Source organism: Xenopus tropicalis, chromosome 1 (genome assembly GCF_000004195.4).
Source record: "Xenopus tropicalis strain Nigerian chromosome 1, UCB_Xtro_10.0, whole genome shotgun sequence".
NCBI classification, from domain to species: domain Eukaryota; kingdom Metazoa; phylum Chordata; class Amphibia; order Anura; family Pipidae; genus Xenopus; species Xenopus tropicalis.
In genome coordinates, this window is record NC_030677.2 from 82,131,101 (window position 1) to 82,154,180 (window position 23,080).

The window sequence follows — 23,080 nt, forward strand, 5'->3', positions numbered from 1 at the left end:
TGGCCACCTTTAGGAATAAGCAAAGTAAAAGTCAAAATCTGTACAGGATTATTGTGGTTAATTAATCATTTCAACCAACAGAATACAGGATCTGAGAAGCAGCTATTGTTATTATCTCCCAAAAGCAACTAATTAACACTTTAATTTGTACATCTCTGAAACCTACAGAAAAAATATGTGATAAAAAGGTCTTCTATTGTTTAATGACAGGTTCTAAACATGAACACAGCTTTGGCTCCTACATAACCTTCCAAAATGTATTGATTTTTGTATTCATTACCACAGTGTGCAGGATGCCATATGTTTTTATTTCATTGTAAGTCTTCTGTGCAAACAATAGTAACCCAGGGTGCCATCTGCACATTTTATCACTCTCTGTTTGCTAATCCATTTGGACAACATACCTTCTCACGATTGCTGTGAGCTGTTAGAGACCTTTGAGCTGCTCCTCGCAAAGCTGTTCTGTAATTGTAAAAATTGCTAGAAGGGTCCATTTGATGCTGTCATTGAAAATAAAATTAGCTGTTAATATGTGTTGTTAGTAATGACTGCTGCAACTTGGTACGTAATTATTGACATGAATGTTTGACATATTTTATTACTTATAAAATAACTCATAATTGATAAGAATAAATTAATCATATAAGTACAAAAAAATTCAAAATTGCATGTTGCTTCTTTCAACCATTCACTCTGCAGCATATTTAGGGGAAAGGCAGGATGTGAGGAAAGGCTTCTAAAAGAGCTCTCTGAAACATGGGACACAATATTTTTTTCATAATGATTGATATATACTATGTACCTCAAGGATGTCAAACTTGGCAGTCTTGACTTTAGCCCATGTTTTCTTGAGTCGGGACACTGGACTCATATTCATTCCAGCTTTATGGAAACATAAATGTATCACACAAATCACATTTGGTTATTTATGTGCAGACAATACCATTCAGCTAATATGAAATTTGCTTAGGGAGAAACTGCCATGTAAACTGCTGAATATTTTCCTAGCATTTACCCAGAAATTAGTTTTGAACTATGCTCCCCTTGGTCACAGTGTCTCACAAAATGACAGAGGTTATTATAAAGTTAATGAGTCAAAAAAGAATTTCTGTGAATTCACCTTTGTACTGCGTATGCCATCTCACAACTTGCATGAGTGCTATGCAATGTGATTTTATACTAAATTTAGCATTTTATTCTGAAAAAATCCTTTGAAATGTGATAAACTGAACAGCATTGCCATAATGACTAATGAACCAAGACTTATTTTGGCATATGCGCTGCCAGCCCAGTAAGGGCTTGCCAAGGGGTGGTTTTCTCAGTATGCCTAAACAGTCAGCTACAGCACAGAATGTCCTAAATTATCTTGGAAGCCATGAGGATTTTATTTTTAGTGTAAACAACACCAATGAAATGCTAATTTTTAAACGATTGTATAGTCTGAGCTGCCACCTACAGCCTGCTTAAGAACAGAACATGAATATAATATAGCTTGAACAGGCTTAACAGTTCCATTGCTAGGAATTAGTGTAATATCTTTCATCCTATGATTAAGCACATGGTGTGTTAGGGTCACCGTCTTAAGCTTTATGCCAAATAAAGCATATTGTTCTGTTATTCTAGAGTGCTGCTCTAATTTTTGATTTATTATCTCTCAGTCCTTTCATTTCTATATATATTTAACTGGCAAATAATGCAGCTGACAAAATGATGACAAAACTGTAAAATCACCCTACAGAGTCTGTAAATGACTAGTACAAAGGAACCCCTACAAGCATGACCATTATTATTAACCATTAACAATATAATTTTCTCTTTCCCTAGCACCATACAGAACTAACATCTTTTTAAAGTGCTCCTCCTGGAATAAACACAACAGCACTAAATGGATGGACGGACGGACAGACAGACAGACGGTTAGATGGTAGATAGATATTCTATCTACTTACATATTATTGCCATCAGAGAGTTGAAGTTTCCAATATTAAAGCATTCTCGAGCTACATCAATGAAGAACTCTATCATTCGAGCACGGTGTTTCTTTTTCACAGGCTGCAGAAAGTACAGAAATAAATGGCATTGAGTGGAGGCCAAAAACAAGGGAGTTACAGACAGCTCTGATAAATAAATAAAGTGACTCACCATGCAGATTTCAGTGGCAACCAAGTAGCTAAGCCGGTTAAACCATTCCACATAGGCTTCCAGATTGCGTGGTTTCTTTCTGTCACTGTAGCAGTTCTGCTGACAGAATTTAATTCAGTGAATCAGATGCTTTGATATAAACTATTTTTGCATGTATACACTGGAAGCCACCTCTCTGACAATGCTACAGACTTGCCTTTAATCCTACTCGCAAAATAAGATTGAGCAAGTCCTATTCTAAGAATATATTTTCCTTAGGTTTAGCACCCATCTTATCTTATGTAAGTGAATTAATAATACAACTGACTGACTTTATAATTAGCTAAGTGTTCCCAATCTGACACCTTTGTACACAAAATAAAGGAACTCAACAAATAAAAGAGATTTTTGTAGTGTGGATTTACCTCATTGTTGTCTAAAGGATCCTTCTGCACAAATGCTTGAACAAATTCTTCTGGTCCAATGTAACTTAGCCTCTCCTGTTATAAAAGCAATAATATGAGAGGTTTATTTCAAATACTGTATTTAGATATGCAAGTATGCAATAAAGCACTAAAGATTCTACTAACCAACTCTATGTGGGTGAGCTGCTGTGCTACTGTGTAGGGGTCACTACACACAGTGATGATGTCCCTTTGTATGGATTGTGGTTTGGTTTTTAGGACTGTCATGCGATCAGTAGACTGTGCATTTATTTTTGTAATGAGTTCCTCGTACTGAGTCAGTGATGCCAACTTCCGAATAAGATTCTGAATTATCTGCTGCACATTTTTTCTGTACATCTGCATTAAAGAAAAAAATATGTTAATGAAGCCACTGGAAAAAGCTCAGATCTTTCACACAGGTAGCAGCAGCAATGATATTAGTTTTCATTAGCCCAGGGGTTTTGCTTTATTCATAGAACAACTACTTTGGGGAGTCTTCTAAAGGCAGTGGCACACAGGGAGATTAGTCGCATTACTTCGGTTGCCCAAAGTTGCCTCGCAATGAAACTTCGGCGACTTCGGAAAACCAAAGCGACACGTGTGCCATCCCACTGATTTACATTTTTGCCAGAGGGATGGCATGTTGGGTAGATTAGTCGCCCGCAAGAGTGAAGATTTATCGAGGGTGGCTTATCTTCCCATGTGCCACTGCCATAAGGGTGAAGACACACAGAGCTACTTAGTAGCAGCTACTAAACACCACAAAATACCTTGCCATAGACAATACTGACATTTGCTTCTGTTTCTACTAAAATACACATAGAGACAATTATCAGTAAATGATCAGCATTGTCTATTTTTGTAGCTGCTACTAGTAGTTCTGTGTGTCTTCACCCTAAGGGCTCTGGCACACGGGGAGTTTAGTCACCCGCCACAAAGCAACTCTGCAATTTCAGGGAAATCATGGCACCACGTATGCCATCCCACTGGCGATTTACATTTTCGCCGGTGGGATAGCATTTCGGGAACATTAGTGGCCCGCGACACAGGAGATTTGTCGCAGGCGACTAATCTCCCCGTGTGCCAGAGCCCTAAAGAGCTCATGGTAAACAGGAAGTGTATTTCAGACAGCAAAAGAGCGCTACAATTTGCTTAAATAGGAAATGCAATCATTACTGCTGTCACTCATTTTTTCATCCAAGAGGAAACTGGCAGTGGTACACTAATGCTAGTGTAAAACACAGCAAATAAATCCAAGATTACAAGATAATATCTAGTTAACTAGAAAGGGAAGTTTGAGAACAAACTTCATGTTGGGTTGAGTTTAAATTTAAACCAATAAAAGTCAATAGGTGAATTGTGATTGGTGGTTGGTGGCTCCGGCCACTTTTTCTAACCTTGAATAGAAGTCACCCAGTGACAAACAGTGGGCACCCTGGCATAAATAGTGTGAGAATGGCAGCATTTTAAATTTAAACCAATAAAATTCAATGGATGAAATCTGATTGGCTGTTAGTGGCCCAACCCACTTTTCCTATTTTTGAACTGCAGTCCCCCAGTGACCAACTTTTGCAAATTTTGGGGACTCAGGCATAAACATTGTGAGACTGACAGCATTTTACACTTCCCCATTGTACCATTACCATAGTAAATAGGTGAAATGTTATTGGCTGTTTATTGGCTCCGCCTACTTTTTTTCTAACTTGAAACGGCAAATACCCAGTGACTAACTCTGGAAACTTTAACAACCCTGGAATTAATATTTAAATAATGGCAACAGTTTAAATATAAACCAATGAAATCTAATGGGTGGAAATGGATTTGCTGTTGGTGGCTCCGCCCACTGGTTCTAACCCTGAATATGTAGTCATCCAGTCACTGACTGTGCAAAGTTTGGGAACCCTGACATAAATAGTGTGAGAAAAGCAGAATTTTAAATTTAAACAAAAAAAAATCAATAGGTGAAGTCTGATTGGCTGTTGGTGGCTCCACCCACTTTTTAAAACCTAAAAATGCAGTCCCCTGGTGTTAATACTGTAAGAAAGGTTGAATTTCCCCTTTGAAAATCAATACTTAAAATCTGATTGGCTGTTGGTGGCCCCACCCACTTTTTCTAACTCTGAACCGCAGTTACCAGGTGACTAGCTCTGCAAAGTTTGGAGACCTTAGTATTAATATTTAAAGAATGGCAGCAGTTTAAATTTAAACATATGAAGTCTATAGGTGAAATCTGATTGGTTGTTATTGGCCCCGCCCACTTTTCTAAACTTGGACCATAGTCACCTAGTGACAAACTGTGCAAAGTTTGGGGACCCTGACATTAAACTTCTGAGAATGGCAGCAGTTAAAATTTCCCCACTGAAAACAATGAAAGAAATGTGATTGGCTTTTGGCGGCCCCGCCCACTTTTCAAAACGAAAACTGCAGTCCCCTAGTGACCAACTGTGAAAAGTTTGGGGACCCTGGTGTTAATTCTGTGAGAATGGCAGCAGATTGAATTTCCCCATTGAAAGTCAATAGGTAAACTCTGATTGGCTGTTGGTGGCCCCGCCCACTTTTGGGCGGAGCCCTTGAACCACAGTTACCTGGTGCCTAATAATGCAAAGTTTGGGGACCCTGGCGTTATTACTGTGAGACTGGCAGCAGGTTGGATTTCCACCAAGTCAATAGGTAAAATCTGATTGGCTGTTCACAGCTCCGCCCACTTTTGGGCATCCAACAATCATCATATTTTCATTCAGGCTGACCCCATGACTATGTGATTCAAGTTTGGGGAGTGTAGCCTCAAAGCTGTAAGATTGGCAGCAGTTTCAATTTTCCCATAAAAGTCAATGGGTAAAATTTGATTGGCTGTTGTTGACCCCTCCCACTTTGTGGTTTAATAAAAAAAAAAAAAACTTGAATGTGTAGTAACCCAATGACTGACTGCGCAAAGTTTGGGAACTCTGGCATCAAACCAATAAAAATCAATAGGTGAAATTTGATTGGCTGTTGGTGACTCCGCCCACTTTTCAAATCTATAACTGCAGTCCCCTAGTGTTTGGGGACGCCGGTGTTATTACTGTGAGACTGGCAGCAGGTTCAATTTCCGCCAAATCAATAGGTAAAATCTGATTATCTGTTCACAGCTCCGCCCACTTTTGGGCATCCAGCAATCATCATATTTTCATTCAGGCTGACCCCATGAGTATGTGATTCAAGTATGGTGAATGTCGCCTCAAAGCTGTAAGATTGGCAGCAGTTTCAATTTTCCTATTAAAGACAATGGGTGAAATTTGATTGGCTGTTGTTGGCCCCTCCCACTTTGGGTCATCCAACAAATGTCGCTGTTTCATTCGGGATGACCCCATTATTATGTTATTCAAGTTTGGGGGGTGTAGCTTCAAAGCTGTAAGTGTGGCAGCAGTTTGAAAATCTTCCCTGACAAAGACAATGGGAAAATTGGGGGGTTCGGAGCGGCGCCACAAAAAGACGGGGGGCGGGATCACTTAGAAAAGCACAAGCAACCTGCTCCGCTATAGGGCGAAGAAGTGTGGGGAGTTTGGGTGTTGTACCCCTAAAACTGTAGGAGGAGTAGCGTTTAGAAAATGGGGGGCGCTAAGAATAATAAGAAGAAGAAGCGGAAGAATAAGCTAAAGTCGAAGAACAGTATGTTGGGATTTTCAACCCAACATAATAATACATTCTGCAATTGCTTTACTTTAAATAAATATGTTAATGCATATGGTTAACATTCCATGCAATGTTCAGCTTTAATGTGTAAGGTTATATAAAATGGGTTTTCATGGATGCTTACATTTTTTGGAGAACAGATTCAAAGAGTATGGGTACACTCATGAGAGTTGATTCCAAATTTAGAAATGTGTTTTTCTGATGTTCATGCCCACAAATGCATGGCAAATGGATTTCAGAGCTGCTATTTAATTAGATTGCTGTTCAAAGGAAAGATCAGCGAGGCAAGCCCATCCTTCTTAGCATATGAAGCAATATATCTTTTTGTTTCTTAATGTAAATCCTTACTAAAAATGCTGCATAATTTAAAATGGTAATCCCTGAAACTGAGTTTGTTTTAATGAGGCCTTCACATTCTTTAGAATATTTTAAAAATTAATTTTTATTTGCTGCCTTGGCTGGAGATTTTTATACCATGTAATACATTTTTTTGGATTTATAAATCAGCTACAATAAATTAATCCTGAGAAAATCTAAAACCAAATGTGCCCAGTACTGATTTAATAAATAGCCACATAACTTTAATCCAATATCACGCAAAAGTTATTTTATTGCTTTAACATATGTATGTATATTCATATTCTCCTTAAACAAGGCTTTGGTTCTTATATGAGCAGAATATGCCACATTGTACTGTGAACAGCCACACAGATTTATTCTTCATAGTCTCTAACAGCCACAACACCATTAAAGGCCTTAAAGATGATGTTGCTGCTATTGCAGTCTATGGACACTAACTCTGCAGAGGCAATTATTATGGTACCTACCCCTCATATATATATATATATATATATATATATATATATATATATATATATATATATATGTATGTTATAATTGAAAAACCAAATTGTTATACTGCACTGATATACAGTATGTACTGCACTGATGTATAGATATAACTATTACAAAAACATTGTAAAACTACTTTTTACAATGTTGCTTTGCTCCATTAAAACCCATAACTCAACAGATGAGGAACTGTCTGCTGTATAACCCTCTACAATAATAATTTCTATCAGAAGGCATCTTAGGCCTTGTAACAAAGGTAATGTCACAACAACACACAATTATTGTCACTCTCTTTTCTGGAAATGGCCACAAAAATGTTGGGACTTTTTATAGTAATCTTTGCCAAATGAAAAGGGGAACTGTAGTCTGTGATTTTTCCTTTCAGACAAGGCATTTGTATGATCACTCATTCCCATGTGATTATGTTCTACAGTTTGACAGAAACAAGGCCGCAGAGTTCACTGTGTCTTTGTTGCTATCTGTGGAATGTAACTTATTATTTATGGCATTTAGTCTGATTTGATGAAGGCTTACTGCCGCCTCATTCAAAAGACATTCTCATAGTCACTGCTAACCAGTGCTGGTTTGTAATTTAGAGATAGAAACAAGCCAAGGACCATTTATTGATGTTAAATAGAAAAAGATGTTTAGCAGATTTATAGATTCTGCCATCAATTGCTTCCCTCACACTCTCCCTTCATTTAGTCTGCTGACAAGTGTATCAGTTGAACCTCTGCATTCATACATAAATAAAAGGAGTTTGCATTTTCCTTGCCACTCACTGTTCTATTTTTTAGCTTCAGATGAGGCAGCAATATAGCAGCACCCATTTAAAGTTAGCTATGTCATCATAAATTACTTACAATTTAACGCAAAATAAAAGAAAAATACAGACTAGTTTTTTAACAGGGTAACCAACCTCATCCCCATTTGTTATTCGATGAGCCGTGTCCTTTAGGTTTCTCATCATTCGTTCATCCCTAAAATCATAAGGGAATGTTTCGGTCCATTCAGTTAGCAGCTGGAGAATTTTGGGGGCAATTTTTCGCACTTGGCTCTGTTAAGAGACACACTGAATGTCAAAATAAAAAACTAAAAGGCATAATTTGAATTTCTAAACTTTTTAAAAGCATTTTCATCATTGTCCCATTTACAGGAAGATCTGGAATATTTACTGTAAGGGTCACCATAGTAAAGGATAAATAATAAGAATATTAGATTAATAGTACAGGTATGGGATCCCTTATCTGGAAACCCGTTATCCAGAAAGTTCCAAATTACAGGAAGGCCATCTCCCATAGACTCCATTATAAGCAAATAATTCTAATTTTTAAAAATGATTTCCTTTTTCTCTGTAATAATAAAACAGGACCTTGTACTTGATCCCAACTAAGATATAATTAATCCCTATTGGAGGCATAAAAATCCTATTGGGTTTATTCAATTCTTAAATGAATTTTAGCAGACTTAAAGTGGACCTGTCACCTTAAGAAATAATTTCAAATTGTTATCTATTGTGTCTTCTCTTCAGCCAGGGAATTCACAATTGCAGCAAGCAGGCAGGGGCCATTTTGTGGACAGTGTTATCAAAGCAGGCATTGCATCCTGCCAAAATCTTGTTTCTGTGCCAGTATGGGGGGCCTGATGCCCATGCACTGGTTACACAATTAGATGGTGCAGAGGGAGGAGGAATGTGAGGAGAGCAGCAACATCCAAGAAGTTCTGAATTGAAAGTGAAAGTAACTGTCTGCCCCACCTCTATGCCAAAGGCATAGAGGCGGGGCAGGCATTATATTATTGACAGCTGGGATTTTAAAATGCTTTTATAATGGGTATGGATGTGGTAATAAAAAAATATTTGGGGTTTAATGTTTAAATTGAAAAGGACTTTTATTATACAGCTTTTTATGTCTGGGTGACAGGTCCACTTTAAGTTATGGAGACTCAAATTACTGAAAAACCCCTTATCTGGAAAACCCCAGGTCCTGAGCATTCTGGATAACAGGTGCCATACCTGAATGACAACAATTATTTGTATAGCAACTTGTTACCAAGATAAGTGAAAAAAATTAGAGGACAACAATATGTCTAAATGTAGCTTTCCAATATTTTGCAACAGTTTCAATTTTTATCAACACTAGTAGGCAGATTTACTAAAACTAAAAAAAAAAAAAATCGATGCCTAACATTTACCAAAAAGTCTGAACTAAAAAAGCAAGTGCGGGAAAGCGTTGTGAAAACTGACTTTTTTGTCTTGCCGCATGATAATCCTCTTCCTTCCAGGAAAGGGGGACATCAACCAAAAACTTATACATGATCTTGACAAGTTTTAGATGGTGTTATTTCAGATTCAAAATTGTCGCACTTTTGTTGCATAGTAAATCTCGAAAAAGTTGTGACTTTTTTTCGTCAACTTTTAGCGATAAAAAAACAGAATCGGAAAAAAACTGACCATTAGTAAATGGCCCCTATAATCTACATATATTATAATCTCAATAAAGAACTTCCTGTTCAGCACTGAATAGTCACAGTATACATTTACTGATTTGTGAATACCAGATAAAGTGAAATAAGTAAAAATACGAGAGCCAGGAATAACTTAATTAAAAAAAACGTTTCCTTCTAAATACTGCTTAGTGATGTAATTGGTTAGAATTGGTGCTTTGTAGGGTCACTTTTGCCCTATGATTCACTGAAATTTGTGTATTATAAAAAATTATGTACAGACATGTCACCTCACAATTTCATGTTTATAGCTATAGAACTTTTTTCTATTTTTTTCTATTTTTTCAAAGTTTCTACAAGATCTTGTATGCACTGTTCAAATTAGAGATCCTTTACACTTGAGAGTTTAATGCACTAAGGGCTCTGGCACACGGGGGAGATTAGTCGCCCGCGACAAAACTCCCTGTTCGCGGGCGACTAATCTCCCCGAGTTGCCATGACCCGCCATCCCGCCGGCGAACATGTAACATGTAAAGGTTGCTGAAGATAATGCTTTCGCCTAAGGCACTTTTTAGCCTAAGGGCTCTGGCACACGGGGGAGATTAGTCGCCCGCGATTAACTCCCTGTTCGCGGGCGACTAATCTCCCCCGTGTGCCAGAGCCCTAAATGTATAATGGTGCTCTTCAAATTCTATAAACTACAGGTAGAAGTTCCAGTTTAAAACATCTGTGAAACACATCTCCTTTGATGATACTGAAATCTTGTCACTACTAAGAATAAAAAAGTAGCTCCTATAAGTTTTTAACAACTTACCTTATCCAACCCTGGCTCATTCAGTCGCTGCTGCTCCATACATACATGGCAGACTCTGGCCATCAACTCAGATGGGTGAATAAAAAGTCTGGAGCTCAGCAAGAAGGTGAAGATGTATGTTCTCTATAGTCAATAAATAAATCATTATTATATAAACATAGATTTTTTTCATTACTTGTGAGTAACATCAGGAAATAAGGAATGCATGCATGCTAATAATATTATATCCTTCAGTTTCTACCAATGCATAGGATTTTGGGTTATTTAAAAGGCATTAAATTTGCCTAGGTACAGTATCCCACACAAAACTTATTGGTTATTATGGGTTATTGCTGCACCTGGGCAAACTTTTATTTTTTTTCTTCTTTACTTATCTAGCAGCCCTTACTAAGTGTCACATTTACAAGCTATCAGTTTGTTTCCTGTGCTTAAAAAGATTCCTTTGTAAGCACTCAGTGGGTGAAAGCATGTGCTTGAGAACGGATTTATATTCCTCTGGCTTTAACTTACATCCGGATAGTAATCGACGTTTGGCACTAAGTGTTGGATAAGTGCTTCCAGAGACCCAGAAAGCAGGTTGTTATCTTGGTAATACAGTTCAGAACAACTTTCTTCTTTGGACTGATACAAGTTCCGATGGAAACTGCTGCTGTCAAACATTGCTACGAGGGTGGGCGTCTGGGGCATTCTCTCCTGCAAAGAGAAATGAAACAATCATATTCAGCATCAATTGTTTTGTAGCAAGTTAAAAACAAATCGTTGTCATTTTTATTTTTTGGTAATGAGTTTAACCTGTTACATTTTTTGATTATGAACTTAAAAAATCTGCTCATCAAAATGTCATTCAAAAGACAGAGAGTGGAGGTAATCATGGTTCATAAAATATTATTTGAGAGGGCATTATTGAATATGACTACCAACAATAACGGCAAAATAAATTGGGCAGTAACACTAAAGAATTAAGTGAACCAATGTATTTCTACATAAAGTACACTTGCTCTGTGTTTTTGAAAACAATTGTAAAAGATTTTCTTTATTGATTTTTAAATTTAATTAAGAGAGAAGAGTAAGTTAAGAAAAGAAAGACAAGTCGATAATATTAGTAATTAATAATATTATAAAAAGAAAGGGGCTGGGATGGGTGTTCCCATCTCAATGGCACAGAATCATAAAAAGCAGCGTACAGGCTACAGGGTTATAAGCAATGAGTAATAGTTTGCATTAAAGCATTTAACTGCCTGTCTGTAGGTCAGCCAGCCAACTGTCCCATATTTTCCCGAACTTGGCAGGGCATCCTCATGCCATGTAGGTTAATTTTTGTCTTGCAAGTATATCATCAATCAGTTTAATCCAGAAGCTCAAGGTAGGAGGCTCTGTGGCTTTACAAGTCAGTAGGACTGCTTTTTTATCATAATGTAAGGGTTTTTGAAGGCAAAGTCTGTCACTGTAAGAAAGAGCGTGTCCCAGCAGGCAGAATGTGGGTGTCCAGATACTTGACAATCCCAAAGAGGCATTGTAAATTGAATTTAGGCATCTGGGCAGCCTGGATATATCTGGGGCAGCCAGGATATATCTGGGGCAGCCTGCTTGGGGTCAAATAAACTTTGTAAGGTAAATGTATTGCGTTCTTGTTCTTATTTGTTGACTAGGTCTTTCCAATGTTGCTTATCCAGCTGGGGGAGATCCTGGGCCCATTTGAGACTAATATGTTTAACAGAGTCAAAGTTCCCTTGTATGAAATAGCATAGAACCAAGGGGTTTGAAGAGCTTTCGTCTACAAGAACGCAAGTGTCCTCCTGGAAACTTATGTGTCTGGAACACATGTTTTAGTTGAAGAAATCTGAACAATGTTTGATTCGGCTTACCAAATTCCTCTTTTAATTGAGGGAACTGTTTTGAGGGAACTGTTTGAGATTGTACAATGTCACTTCTGCAGCTAGCTGCTTTCTGGTAGGATGACCCCACCATTCTCATAAAGATTTGAGTTACTGTTTTCTTAGGGGGTGTTAAGGAATACCTCTGTATAACCGTTTGGCCAAGGGATCACCGCAGCCTCCAACATTGTAAATATGGCTTCTCCAGCTTCCTACAAAGCTAGTCGATAGCGTTAAAGTAGGCCATTTTACAATAGCGTACATAAGAGAAACCATAATCTGCAATACATTTTGTTTATGCAATCTAGTTAAGGGGAAGGGGGAGAGACACAGTTCATGGCAACAATAACCATTTTGTAAAATAGCTTTTCCTTATGCTCTAATGCTAGGAGTGCATCTGTAGCCTGTCTATACACAGCCCTTGTTTGTAATTATAAAGAGGCAGATGCCACTGCCTATTCCCTTTCTGTCCTATCAAAAAAGACCCCATGTTTAGAATTGAGGACAATAGCCAATACCATTCTGTGCAGGCATGTGATTACAAGGAGAGAAAGGAAGTGACAGTGGTATGACTAGTTATTAGCTAGATTCCTTGGGTCTTAAATTAGTGCACACACACACTCCCGCCACCATAACCAAACAATAGGAGTATTCAGATCAAGTCAAGAGTAAAAAGATTATCAAACAATGAGAGAAAGCTGAAGTCTGACACTTATAGTGCCGGCTGGGGTTTCAGCCCCCGCAAATGACTCTTTTCATCTGCTCAAAATGAGTATTTGCATTAAAATAGAGCATGGCTCCCTGTCACATAAAGCAAACATAAAGCTATTTACGCATCTGCTCATCTGTTAGCTGGACTGGCTTTGTACAGCAAAGAAAAGAAAGAATTAAATCATACACGTGTAGAAGTTTATCAGGGCACCCAGGCAAACACTGATAGAATGGCCCCAACTGTTTTGTTGAAAAAAAAAAAAAAAAAGCAAAACTGAAAGTCTCTAACCAAGATTTCTCTTCTATCAGAAGATTGCTGTTTGTTGGTACAAGAGACAATGCTAAAAAGGAACATGTGTTCCTAGATAGTGATTTTCCAATACACAATAAGGGTGAAGACACATGGAGCTACTAGTAACAGCTACATGTTATGGCTACTAAAGTAGACAATTCTGATCATTTACTGATAATTATCTCTACATGTGTTTTAGCAGAGGCCATTTTCAGTATTTTTCTAAGGATATTTTCTGTCATTTAGTAGCTGTGAAAAAGTAGCTGCTTCTAGTAGCTCTGCGTGTCTTCACTCTTAGGGTTATAAAACACTGGGAAATTTTGTAGATTGTTGATCCAAACAAACTGTATCAAATCAACCTAAATTACCTCTAGGAAAATTGAAGAAAGTAGACGTACATCCAATTATGAATTGATTGGCTCATGGAAATGTAAAATGCCAAGTGCCCAAGTGACAAGGGCTTGAACTAGCTCTTTCAGACTATCGCCATAGATGTCAGTAGTGGCAATTTTTATGTGATTTTGTCTCAGCTTACCACTGTACTTTTATGCTACTTGTGTTAATTTTTAATGTTTGTTAATGCATTAACAGTACGGAATTGTATCATTTAGCAGATTTTGTAATATAGAAACCATATACTGTAGGCAAATAAAACATAAAGAAAATATCCATAACTTGTTGTTTTCATCTCTAGTAAAGAAGTCAGATGTTATACATGAAAGATCCTCTTTGGTGCATGAAACAAACTCAGCTGATGACATGATGGAACAAATATACAAGAATATGAACAGGGTCAACCATTCATATGATTTCTTGTCACTCAATGAATACAGCGTGTTATCTCATGCTAGGCATGTGTAATGGAATATGTGTTAATTATTTGACCTTTGCATTCCTCCTCTGTGTTGACAATGAGACTAGCTCACATTTAGTTTACGAAATGAAAAGCTTAAGAGCTTAGTAGATAATAATAGAATTAGGTGCTTGGATTTTTCCTTCATGAGGCAACGTTTTATCCAACATTTAATTTTAGGCCTCATAAAACCAATGCTAAAGGAAATGCTCACAGTAAAATCATGTTGTGTGCATGGGTCAATGGATTTATATCAGACATTTCAATTTGACAATCAGACCAGTAAAATTCCAAAGCGTTATGATTCTAATTGGACTTTTTAAAACGCTGCATTTTTGGATAGTTGGATATCCTGCAGTTTGGATCTTATCCATTTGGCCACACCAAGAATTGTATCAACATTAATCTTTATGGAATCACATGAATAGTGGATTGGAACTTATTTTCCAGAAGAAAGCATTTCAAATAAAAATTAAAAGTTACATGGTTACAAAGTAGCTGAGGTTGAAAAAAGTCAAATTGCCCAAATGACTCTCTACTAACCCCTTAGTTGGTTGTTGTATTGCATGAAAACAGCATTTAATATTTATTTAAGAGGATAAATAGATACAAGTACTAATGACAACAATGTATATATTTTAACTTCTAACTGAAATGTCCTACCTGCAGCCCACCAACTTTTGTTGAATTGCATCTTCCGGCAACCCACCAACAGCCAAAGTCACTAGCAGAGAGTAACATTACATAGGAAATTGAAAAGGAAAAGCTTCTTTTGCCCTCATAGGCAAACATTAACAGAACAGAAATTCCTGTTTGGGAAATATACAGAACAATACTTTATGTGCTGAATTCTTTTCAGAAGTATCATTAATCAATATTTTTCAGCTTCAAGAGGAGCTAAACCCAGTGAGGTGACTGGAAAGACCAATGCGAAAGAATCTACTCAATCCCAATCTTTTCCTGCAGTCACTAGAGCCTTGTCAGAATATCTGACAACATCAGACAAGACACAGCATTTAGTAATTCTCCCGTAAAGCCCCAAGGTATATTAAAGGTAATGTCATAAAATGCACTGAAAAGCACTTAAAAAACAAACAATACTTCTTTATTGCACAAATCAGGTACTTCCTTCTTTTACAGAGGAAGAGTGATTCATATGGTAAGTAAGAACCATTGTAGGTAAATAAGGAAAATACTTAAACTTGATATGGCTCTTTAGTCAAATGAATACTTATTGTAGATCACTTCCTTCTGCTTGCGAAATATGCAAATAGAGTTAGAGCCTCTGATACTGTTAAATAATAGCGTATTTTACCTTATATAAAGCCATGTTGTGGATCTATGCTACTTAGACCTTATACATAACTAATTATCATTAAAGAAATGCCAGTGAAATATATATAATATAGATATATATGAAGTAAAATATTGATATCCTTATATACTGTATATTATATTATTTAATTGATATATTTATACCCTAGTGTTGTGATAGTTTTCCAATTGATGCTTGAACAAACATGTTTTTTCATAACTAAATAGCAAATGCAAAGATCACTACATAATTTAGTGTAAATTGAGAACAAGACCACATCTCCAGTCAATCCCTCATTTATGTATTACGTTCACGCATTTAAATGCAGTGCAAGGCATTAAGTAACAGGTTAGCAAAGCAGTTTCAGTTGCATGTGCTTAATAGCAGGTTGTATTTATATGGATTGATAGATTTGTATCCTATTCTACAAATTTTACAGCCAAGTGTATATGTTTCATGCAAGTGGCAAGCTTTTTGAAGTTGTGGATTTACATGGAAATGAATGGATGAGTGGTACATTTTCCCTTTTTCTCCACATTTACACACCTTTCCTGGCCAGCTCCTGTCTAGACAGGATAGGAATCATTTTGACAGCATTCACAAACCATGTTCCTTTCTCAGCACGGCTCAAGCTGACAAGAAAGCACCAATGGGACTTGCGTGTTAAGACAATAAGAATTGTGGGCTGACAAAAAATGATCAAGTCAAAACAAACTTTATATATATATATATATATATATATAAGGAATAGGAATTCAGTGTAACCTATGGAACTCTCTCTACTAATATCAACATATGGTTGGACCTTGGTAGCAGCTTCCGAAACAAACTGCATATGGATAACTGTATAATTTGATTAATACATGGAGGATGAATAATTACTTCTATTATACGTAGCAAGAATCAGTGCAAAAAATTAAAGCATTAAGTAGACCCATTTTTAGCTTATGTTTGTTGATGCAGGTCTTTACTAAGTTTGTAAAATACTGTAATGTATTGCCAGTGGCATATCTAGACATTCCTGGGTCTATATCAACCCTTGAACTTTGGAAATTAATTGTTTTTCATAAACACTGATTGAAACTGTTAATCAGACAGTGCTCCACGGGGGCCCCCTTTATCTCTAGGACCCCCAGCAGGGTCTGCTTCCTATATAGTTACACCCCTGATGATCAGCACTGACTCTACTGGGCATTACTATGATAAATTGCCCCTACTGTTCCTTGACTAACTTGCTATTCTCTGTAGCTGTTCTCATGAGAGGGGAAAGGGATATTTGTCTTTTCTGGATTAGCACAAAAATTTAAGTCAAGGTTGCATGCATTTATGTAAAACTCCCTTACTAGGTTATATAAAGACAGGCTATAATGGACGGTTCAAACATAGTTATTATGACTGATATAGAGATATTATTTTCATTTTGGAGTTATGACAGTGTCATTCTACACATCTACTGTCATAAAATATTATCATCCACCAATTGTTGCACCATAAAACTCTATGCCAGACAGTACAGAGCTGTGGCTTTGTCACTGGACTGTTTATCTTAGCATGGTGAGCTTGAGCCATTTTGATTTATTCACTGGCATTTCATACATAACTCCTAAGGCTACTGATTGTCTCTTCTAGAGTGCATAGCTTCCTTGACATGTCATGTGAGGTCACATTAGCCAGCATAATGCCATTAGGTTGTGATTTTCATAACATTCAATAAATGAATCCATCTCTCTGAAGTTATGTAACAGGCTAGCTTCATAATAACATTAACAAAAACATGTTGAACAAAATAAAAAATAAACAAGTGTTGAACAAGTACTTTCAATTCCAGTAACCAGTAAGCATAAGATATCTGGCCTTAGTCATAATTTATAGCAAAATCACACACTGTAGCAAAAATCACATACTGTAGAGTATCTATGCAAAACCAGATTCTATGATATCATAGCATTTCCTTTGAATCTCTACTAGCATGTGTAACATAACAGTTTAAAGACGCCAATCGTTCTCATGTTAGTTTCAAACAATAGTAAACATATGATTTAGGCTAATGTCAACGGGGAGATTAGCTGTCCGCGAAACTGTGGGTGATTTAGAGATTCTTATGCCTTCCCACCAGCAGTTCACATTATTGCTGGTGGGTAAGCATTTTGGTTAGATTAGTCACCCGTGGTAGCAGAGGTTAATTACAGGTGACCATGTATGACCACTACTGATATGTGTCCAAAAATCATCATGTTGATGAAGTCCTCTTCCAACAAACCTGCATGGGCGCACATTATAATCTGATTGACAAAGCGATTGTCACTAGGCAAGAAATAACTTTATTTGCCATTCTTGAGCTTCCCAAAGATGTTTGACCCCAGTTATACCAAAGGGAGCAAAAATTTTATTCCAGGGCATCTAACAGGCAGTGCAAATTATTACAATATCCTCATTGTAGGATATGTGTATATAAATTAGATGGGGTATTGGCCTAGTTGAGCAGGGAAAGGATGTCACAAGCAATATATTACAATAGCAAAGAAAATAAATTACACTAAGAAAGATCTGTTTCAGATGTTACTTTATTATACAATGTTTAGCTTGGGTAGTTGCTACTTTGATTGAATGTTTTAGGTAGAAGTAAAGTGCTAAGAGCTGCTCATTGGTAAGGTTGCCAAACAGGGTGATTTGATATTCTATTCTGAATTAAAGACCTGATCACATGGGGCCAACAGAAAGGTTAGAAATCCTTTCAGACAAGGAATACCTACATCAGGCCTAGGATGAAAAACTTATATAAACACTGGAATTCTACCATCTACCTCTGTTGCAGGGAGTATAGCATTCATTTAGGATGGTTAAAAAAGGATGCACAATGCAAATGAGGTGTCAATGGCAGACAGAGAAAAGCTATTTCATGCATATTTTTATGTAATGTATCAGTGTCTTCCTGTAGTTTAATATTGTCCTTGATGATTCTTATAACCTTAAAGAGTGGCCCTTAAGTGTGACGAAGTGCACCTCACTTTGGTCAGAAATATTAGTCATATACTGTTATGTTGAACAAGCAGTATTTTTGTTTATAACACAGGAAGGTAAAAAACAATATGGGCCTGGTCGCCATCATCTCCCTGTCATACTTGTATGCCTTTAATAGAAAGGTTCTACTGGGAGAATTGAGGCCTTTCTGATCACTCAGCTGTAACCCCAGTTACAATAGCCTGAATGCACTGTGGTATTATGCAAAAAAAGAAAAGGACACTAAAAATAAAAACAGTTAAAAGACACGTCAAAAGGTTTTAGTTCATTCTAAATTCCTAATATGCCTACTTGTAGGCTTGACGTAAGCAAGCCATGTACATCTGCTTTAATCATTAAAGAAGAAAAATCTGGTTCAATAACTTATTAAAAGCTTTGGCAAGGAACGTATTGCATAACCCTGAAATAGTTGCCTATCCTGAAAAAGAATAATTTACAATGGATTAACAGAGGCAAATCATTCACTTAAAATAAATAAGGTCAGAATACATTAAAGCACAGGGGGAGGATGTTGCTCAAAGATTACAATTTAGTACAGTGTTGCACTGTTGACTTTTTAGGGCTTGTGGAGATAAAGATTGACACATTTGCGCTGTTATTAAGGATTCATTATATGCAGTCTAAGAAAGCAAAAAGATTTAGTATATTTGGTGCAAAGCATGTATATATGTATATATTTATAAGCGCTTTATAAAGGCATAAACACAAACAGAAATATAGTAATAATAAAATTAGACAGTATATATAAATAAATCCGTGCTTATGTGCTAGGTGTTTTAATACACAGTTGGGATAAGGCCACTGCCTGAAAAAGCTTACAATCTATTAACTAGCTATAAACTAACACAAACTTAACAACACTATGCAAGCATTCAATATCTTCTTTACTTCTTCTATTTTTTAACTCTTTGATAAATATGCCCAATTTCAAAGTATATTGCATCTGTATCTTTATATATCTAAATCATTTTTAGAATGCATTCACATTGCTAATTCTTCCCATTGCAGTTGTCTAAATTTTTATAAACTACAGGCTCATATTTAGAGATATTGAAATTCAAGCATTTGTGATCTAAGCATTTGTTCCCTGTACCCTCTCCCAAGCGTGCTGACAGATGGGTCATAAAACAGCAAAGTCTCTGTTCTGCCCTGCGGAACTGGTTGTCAGCTGTTTTCAGCATAGCTGCACAGCTTTGGATCATATGCACTAACAGAGCACAGCAAGAGGCTGCTTAGGCCTAGAATACTAACTGGCTGCAAGGGTTGCTACTTGGAATTGCCCTTGTCTGAGTGTCAGGACGGCTGTCAGAAAGAACAAGGATATTGCTTAAGTAAGCTCAGTCTTTCTGAAGCCACAGCAAAGATAATCATAGTATAATTCTCATAAGGTTTGTTCTAAGCATAAGCACTTGGGGGTACTAACATTTCTTACTGGTATCTGAAGACAACGGTGGATCCTTTCTCTTATCACATTTACAAGCAGTTTATTATAGCAAACAACATTGATTATATAAGTGTCCAAAAGAAGATGATACATTGGTTCCATTTTCGTCTTCAAGATATTTCTTTGCTGACAATAGGATTACTGTGTTAATAGAATACTGATTCTCTTCCAGTCCAACTTAATGTGCACAGAAGCTGCCACATTACTTTGCCTAAAAAAATCTCCATAGACTTCAATATACAACACCACCTACTTCTGATGAATAGTTTAGCTACATAAAGCTCTACGGTTAGCAGATAAATGGTGATGATGATGCACAGAGTATGTCAATGCCTACACATAAATGCAAACATGCAGAGAACAAATGTTCTGCAACATCTAATCCCTTATTGTTTACTTCCATCTTAAATAAAGGATAATCTCAGTGTTGGAAATATTGAAAATGATTGTTCAGGTACATGGGGCAGCCAAAGGGAAATTCATTCACAGCTTAACTGTGTGCAGTATGTGGGATACACATTATTTAATGATTTCTGCTTTACTGTGTTTACACAGGATTAGTTTCATGTTTCATGATACCCAGGAATAGCTTTCACAGTGGTAATAACCTCCTGCCTTGTATTAATCCTTCTGTAGGGAAATGACCACAGTGGCCACAAACCTCATGCACAGTGGGCCTACACCAGAGAATGGTTTTCTCAAAAGCAGCTACTATCACTCATGTAAGTCATAATAAACTGAAGAAAGACCCAATTATTGCTATAGCCTCTATAACAATGTGGCATTGTCTGCTCCCTAGATATTTGTTTGTAGACATACCACTCTCTACAGAAATACCATAACTTCATGTGGTATACATATAACTGCAGGCCTGTAATCAACCGGAACTGTGAGGACATTTTAATATAATATAAAATATTTTTAAATAGGTAAATACTTCATTTTAAGCAGGTTTTAACTGCCATCAATTTTATGGCAATAACCTATTGTCTGTGCATTACCACTATAGTTTGCCCATAGATAAATGTTTTACAAATACCACATACTGTGGGGAACTATTCATAAGCACTATACATTTATAAACACTAGCTGGTGATATTCCATTGCAGTCATACTCACTGGCGTTTGTTCCTGCGTTCACAGAGCACAGAAACAAACGCATTAAATACTTCCATATGTGCTTGTACTCACACAGGAACATGGAAACACTGAGCACAGGTGGAATGCAACATTCAGTGGAACACAGTATTAAGAAATGATATTCCCTATACGTAATAAAAGGCACAAACTTTGCCCAGGTAAAGTAAACCATACCAATCAATAATATGTTGCTTGCTTTCAAGAAACAGGTGATAAGTAAACGCTACCTGCTAATTGTTGACTGATTGTTGCTACCCGTAGAAAACTTTGCACCTTCTATTATATAACCCAGTATAAATCAGGAAACTGCAGACAGGCTCCTGCTACTGTAGGTGCCAAAGGCCCCAGGCAAAACTGATTTTAATTGGGTAAGGTAAAAAATCTGGCCTAAGAGCAGACTGATGAATTTAAAGGCCAGTGTAGTCCAACACATCTATGGACATTAGATAATCAGCTGTTTCTGTCTATCAGTTCAGAATTGTGCAATGATGGAATAAACTCAAGCTTGCACAAGACATTACTGATAATTCAATTCAACACAAGGAATGTTGAATTAATTTACATTAATGCATTTCCTCTTCATGAAGCAGTCTCGTCACCTTCAAACAGGAGGGAAAATCAGTCTTAGGAAAAGGGCTTTTTGCTGGTATTAATGAAGATAAGAGGACCAGATGGAGCATCACACTTGGGAGAGATGAAGTGACGTAGACCCTTCTCTAATCTGAAGTACCCCATTAACTTCAAAAGATGCTTATTCACTAAATCCCTCGCTGTAAAATGCAGGAGACAACAATTCTTCCACTCTGATTAGATTAATTAAAACAAAGCAAGATACTGCATACACACATATAGCTGCACAACATGAACTCTAATGTGAAAAAGTAAGTTATCCCCAAAACAATGCAATCTTAAAAGTAAGGTGTGGTTACTACTTAAGTACTTTTATATTTAATCACTGATGATATTGTGCATATTATCATCAACTAGATGGGGATAGCGCAAAAAGGAATAATGAAGTACAGTATGTAGTGACTGAGAATAGTATTCTCAATATAGAGGAAAATCTTAAAAGGTTGCAATGCTATACAGGTATGGGATCAAGCTCCGAATTATGGAAAGGCTGTCTCCCATAGACTCCATTTTAATCAAATTATTCAGAATCCCAACTAAGATATAATTAATCCTTATTGGATGCAAAGCAATCCTATTGGGTTTAATTAATGTTTTATTGATTTTTTAGTAGACTTAAGGTATGGAGATCCAAATTACGGAAAGACCCCTTATTTGGAATACCCTTGGTCCCGAGCATTCTGGATAACGGGTCCTATACCTGTATATATACTTACACTTAGAAGTAAAATAAGCCAAAAACACAACACAAAAGGTGTAACAAACTTCAAAATATTGTTGTTAACTACTACTATAAGCAATAACAATAAAAATGCTGGGTATCAATTACCAGTGGAAGCTAAGGCAAGTGTGGTGTGTTAGTCCTTGACCAACATTGACCAGAGAAAAATGCATTCTGGCTCATTTTAATGACTTGCAGGGCAATTCCCTGCACTTTTGCCATTAGCAAGAAGGTGCCCATAGTTCCAGGGTGCTCTATGCTTTATAGCTCTATAAGAAAAGCCTAGCTACACAAGTAGCTGAAATTCCCAAAACATGGCATTAAAAGATCATGTAAACTAGGCCTAATGGCCCATAAACATTCTTCTGTGTTGAATTTGTTTGGGGCACATAAGTGGTGTCTGACTTTGTAAACAGACACATTGTTTTCCAAGACATTTAAAAATTCTTGCTTTATATCTAAAGAACGTGCACTTGTCTTCAAATCCTTCTCCTCCCCAATATTATAAATATACACACACACACAAATATATATATATATATATATATATATATATAATTACATTTAATTACTTATGTACTCATTACTTGGAATTCAAACATGGCATTCTTACCATCTTGTTATGAAATCGCTGCATATTTAAAAGACAATAGATGTGATATAAATAGGCAAACATTTGCAATTATAAGAATGTCTATATAAAGCTGGACATATACAGTAGATTAAGTC

General features: G+C 36.7%; 1 protein-coding gene across 7 annotated transcripts in view; it reads right to left on the reverse strand.

Annotated features, from left to right (window-relative positions):
• The window catches only part of rasgef1b (RasGEF domain family member 1B), a 167,039-nt gene that overhangs the window by 9,752 nt on the left and 134,207 nt on the right, over positions 1–23,080 (reverse strand). For 3 of the 7 annotated variants that reach the window (XM_031900213.1, XM_031900231.1, NM_001016913.2), the window contains 9 exon segments: positions 10,861–11,043; positions 10,351–10,473; positions 8,011–8,148; positions 2,712–2,924; positions 2,547–2,621; positions 2,143–2,238; positions 1,950–2,052; positions 803–882; positions 405–500 (listed from right to left, as the gene is read on the reverse strand). In XM_031900213.1, coding sequence (XP_031756073.1) covers positions 405–500; positions 803–882; positions 1,950–2,052; positions 2,143–2,238; positions 2,547–2,621; positions 2,712–2,924; positions 8,011–8,148; positions 10,351–10,473; positions 10,861–11,043 — 1,107 coding nt within the window. 7 annotated transcript variants of the gene reach the window in all.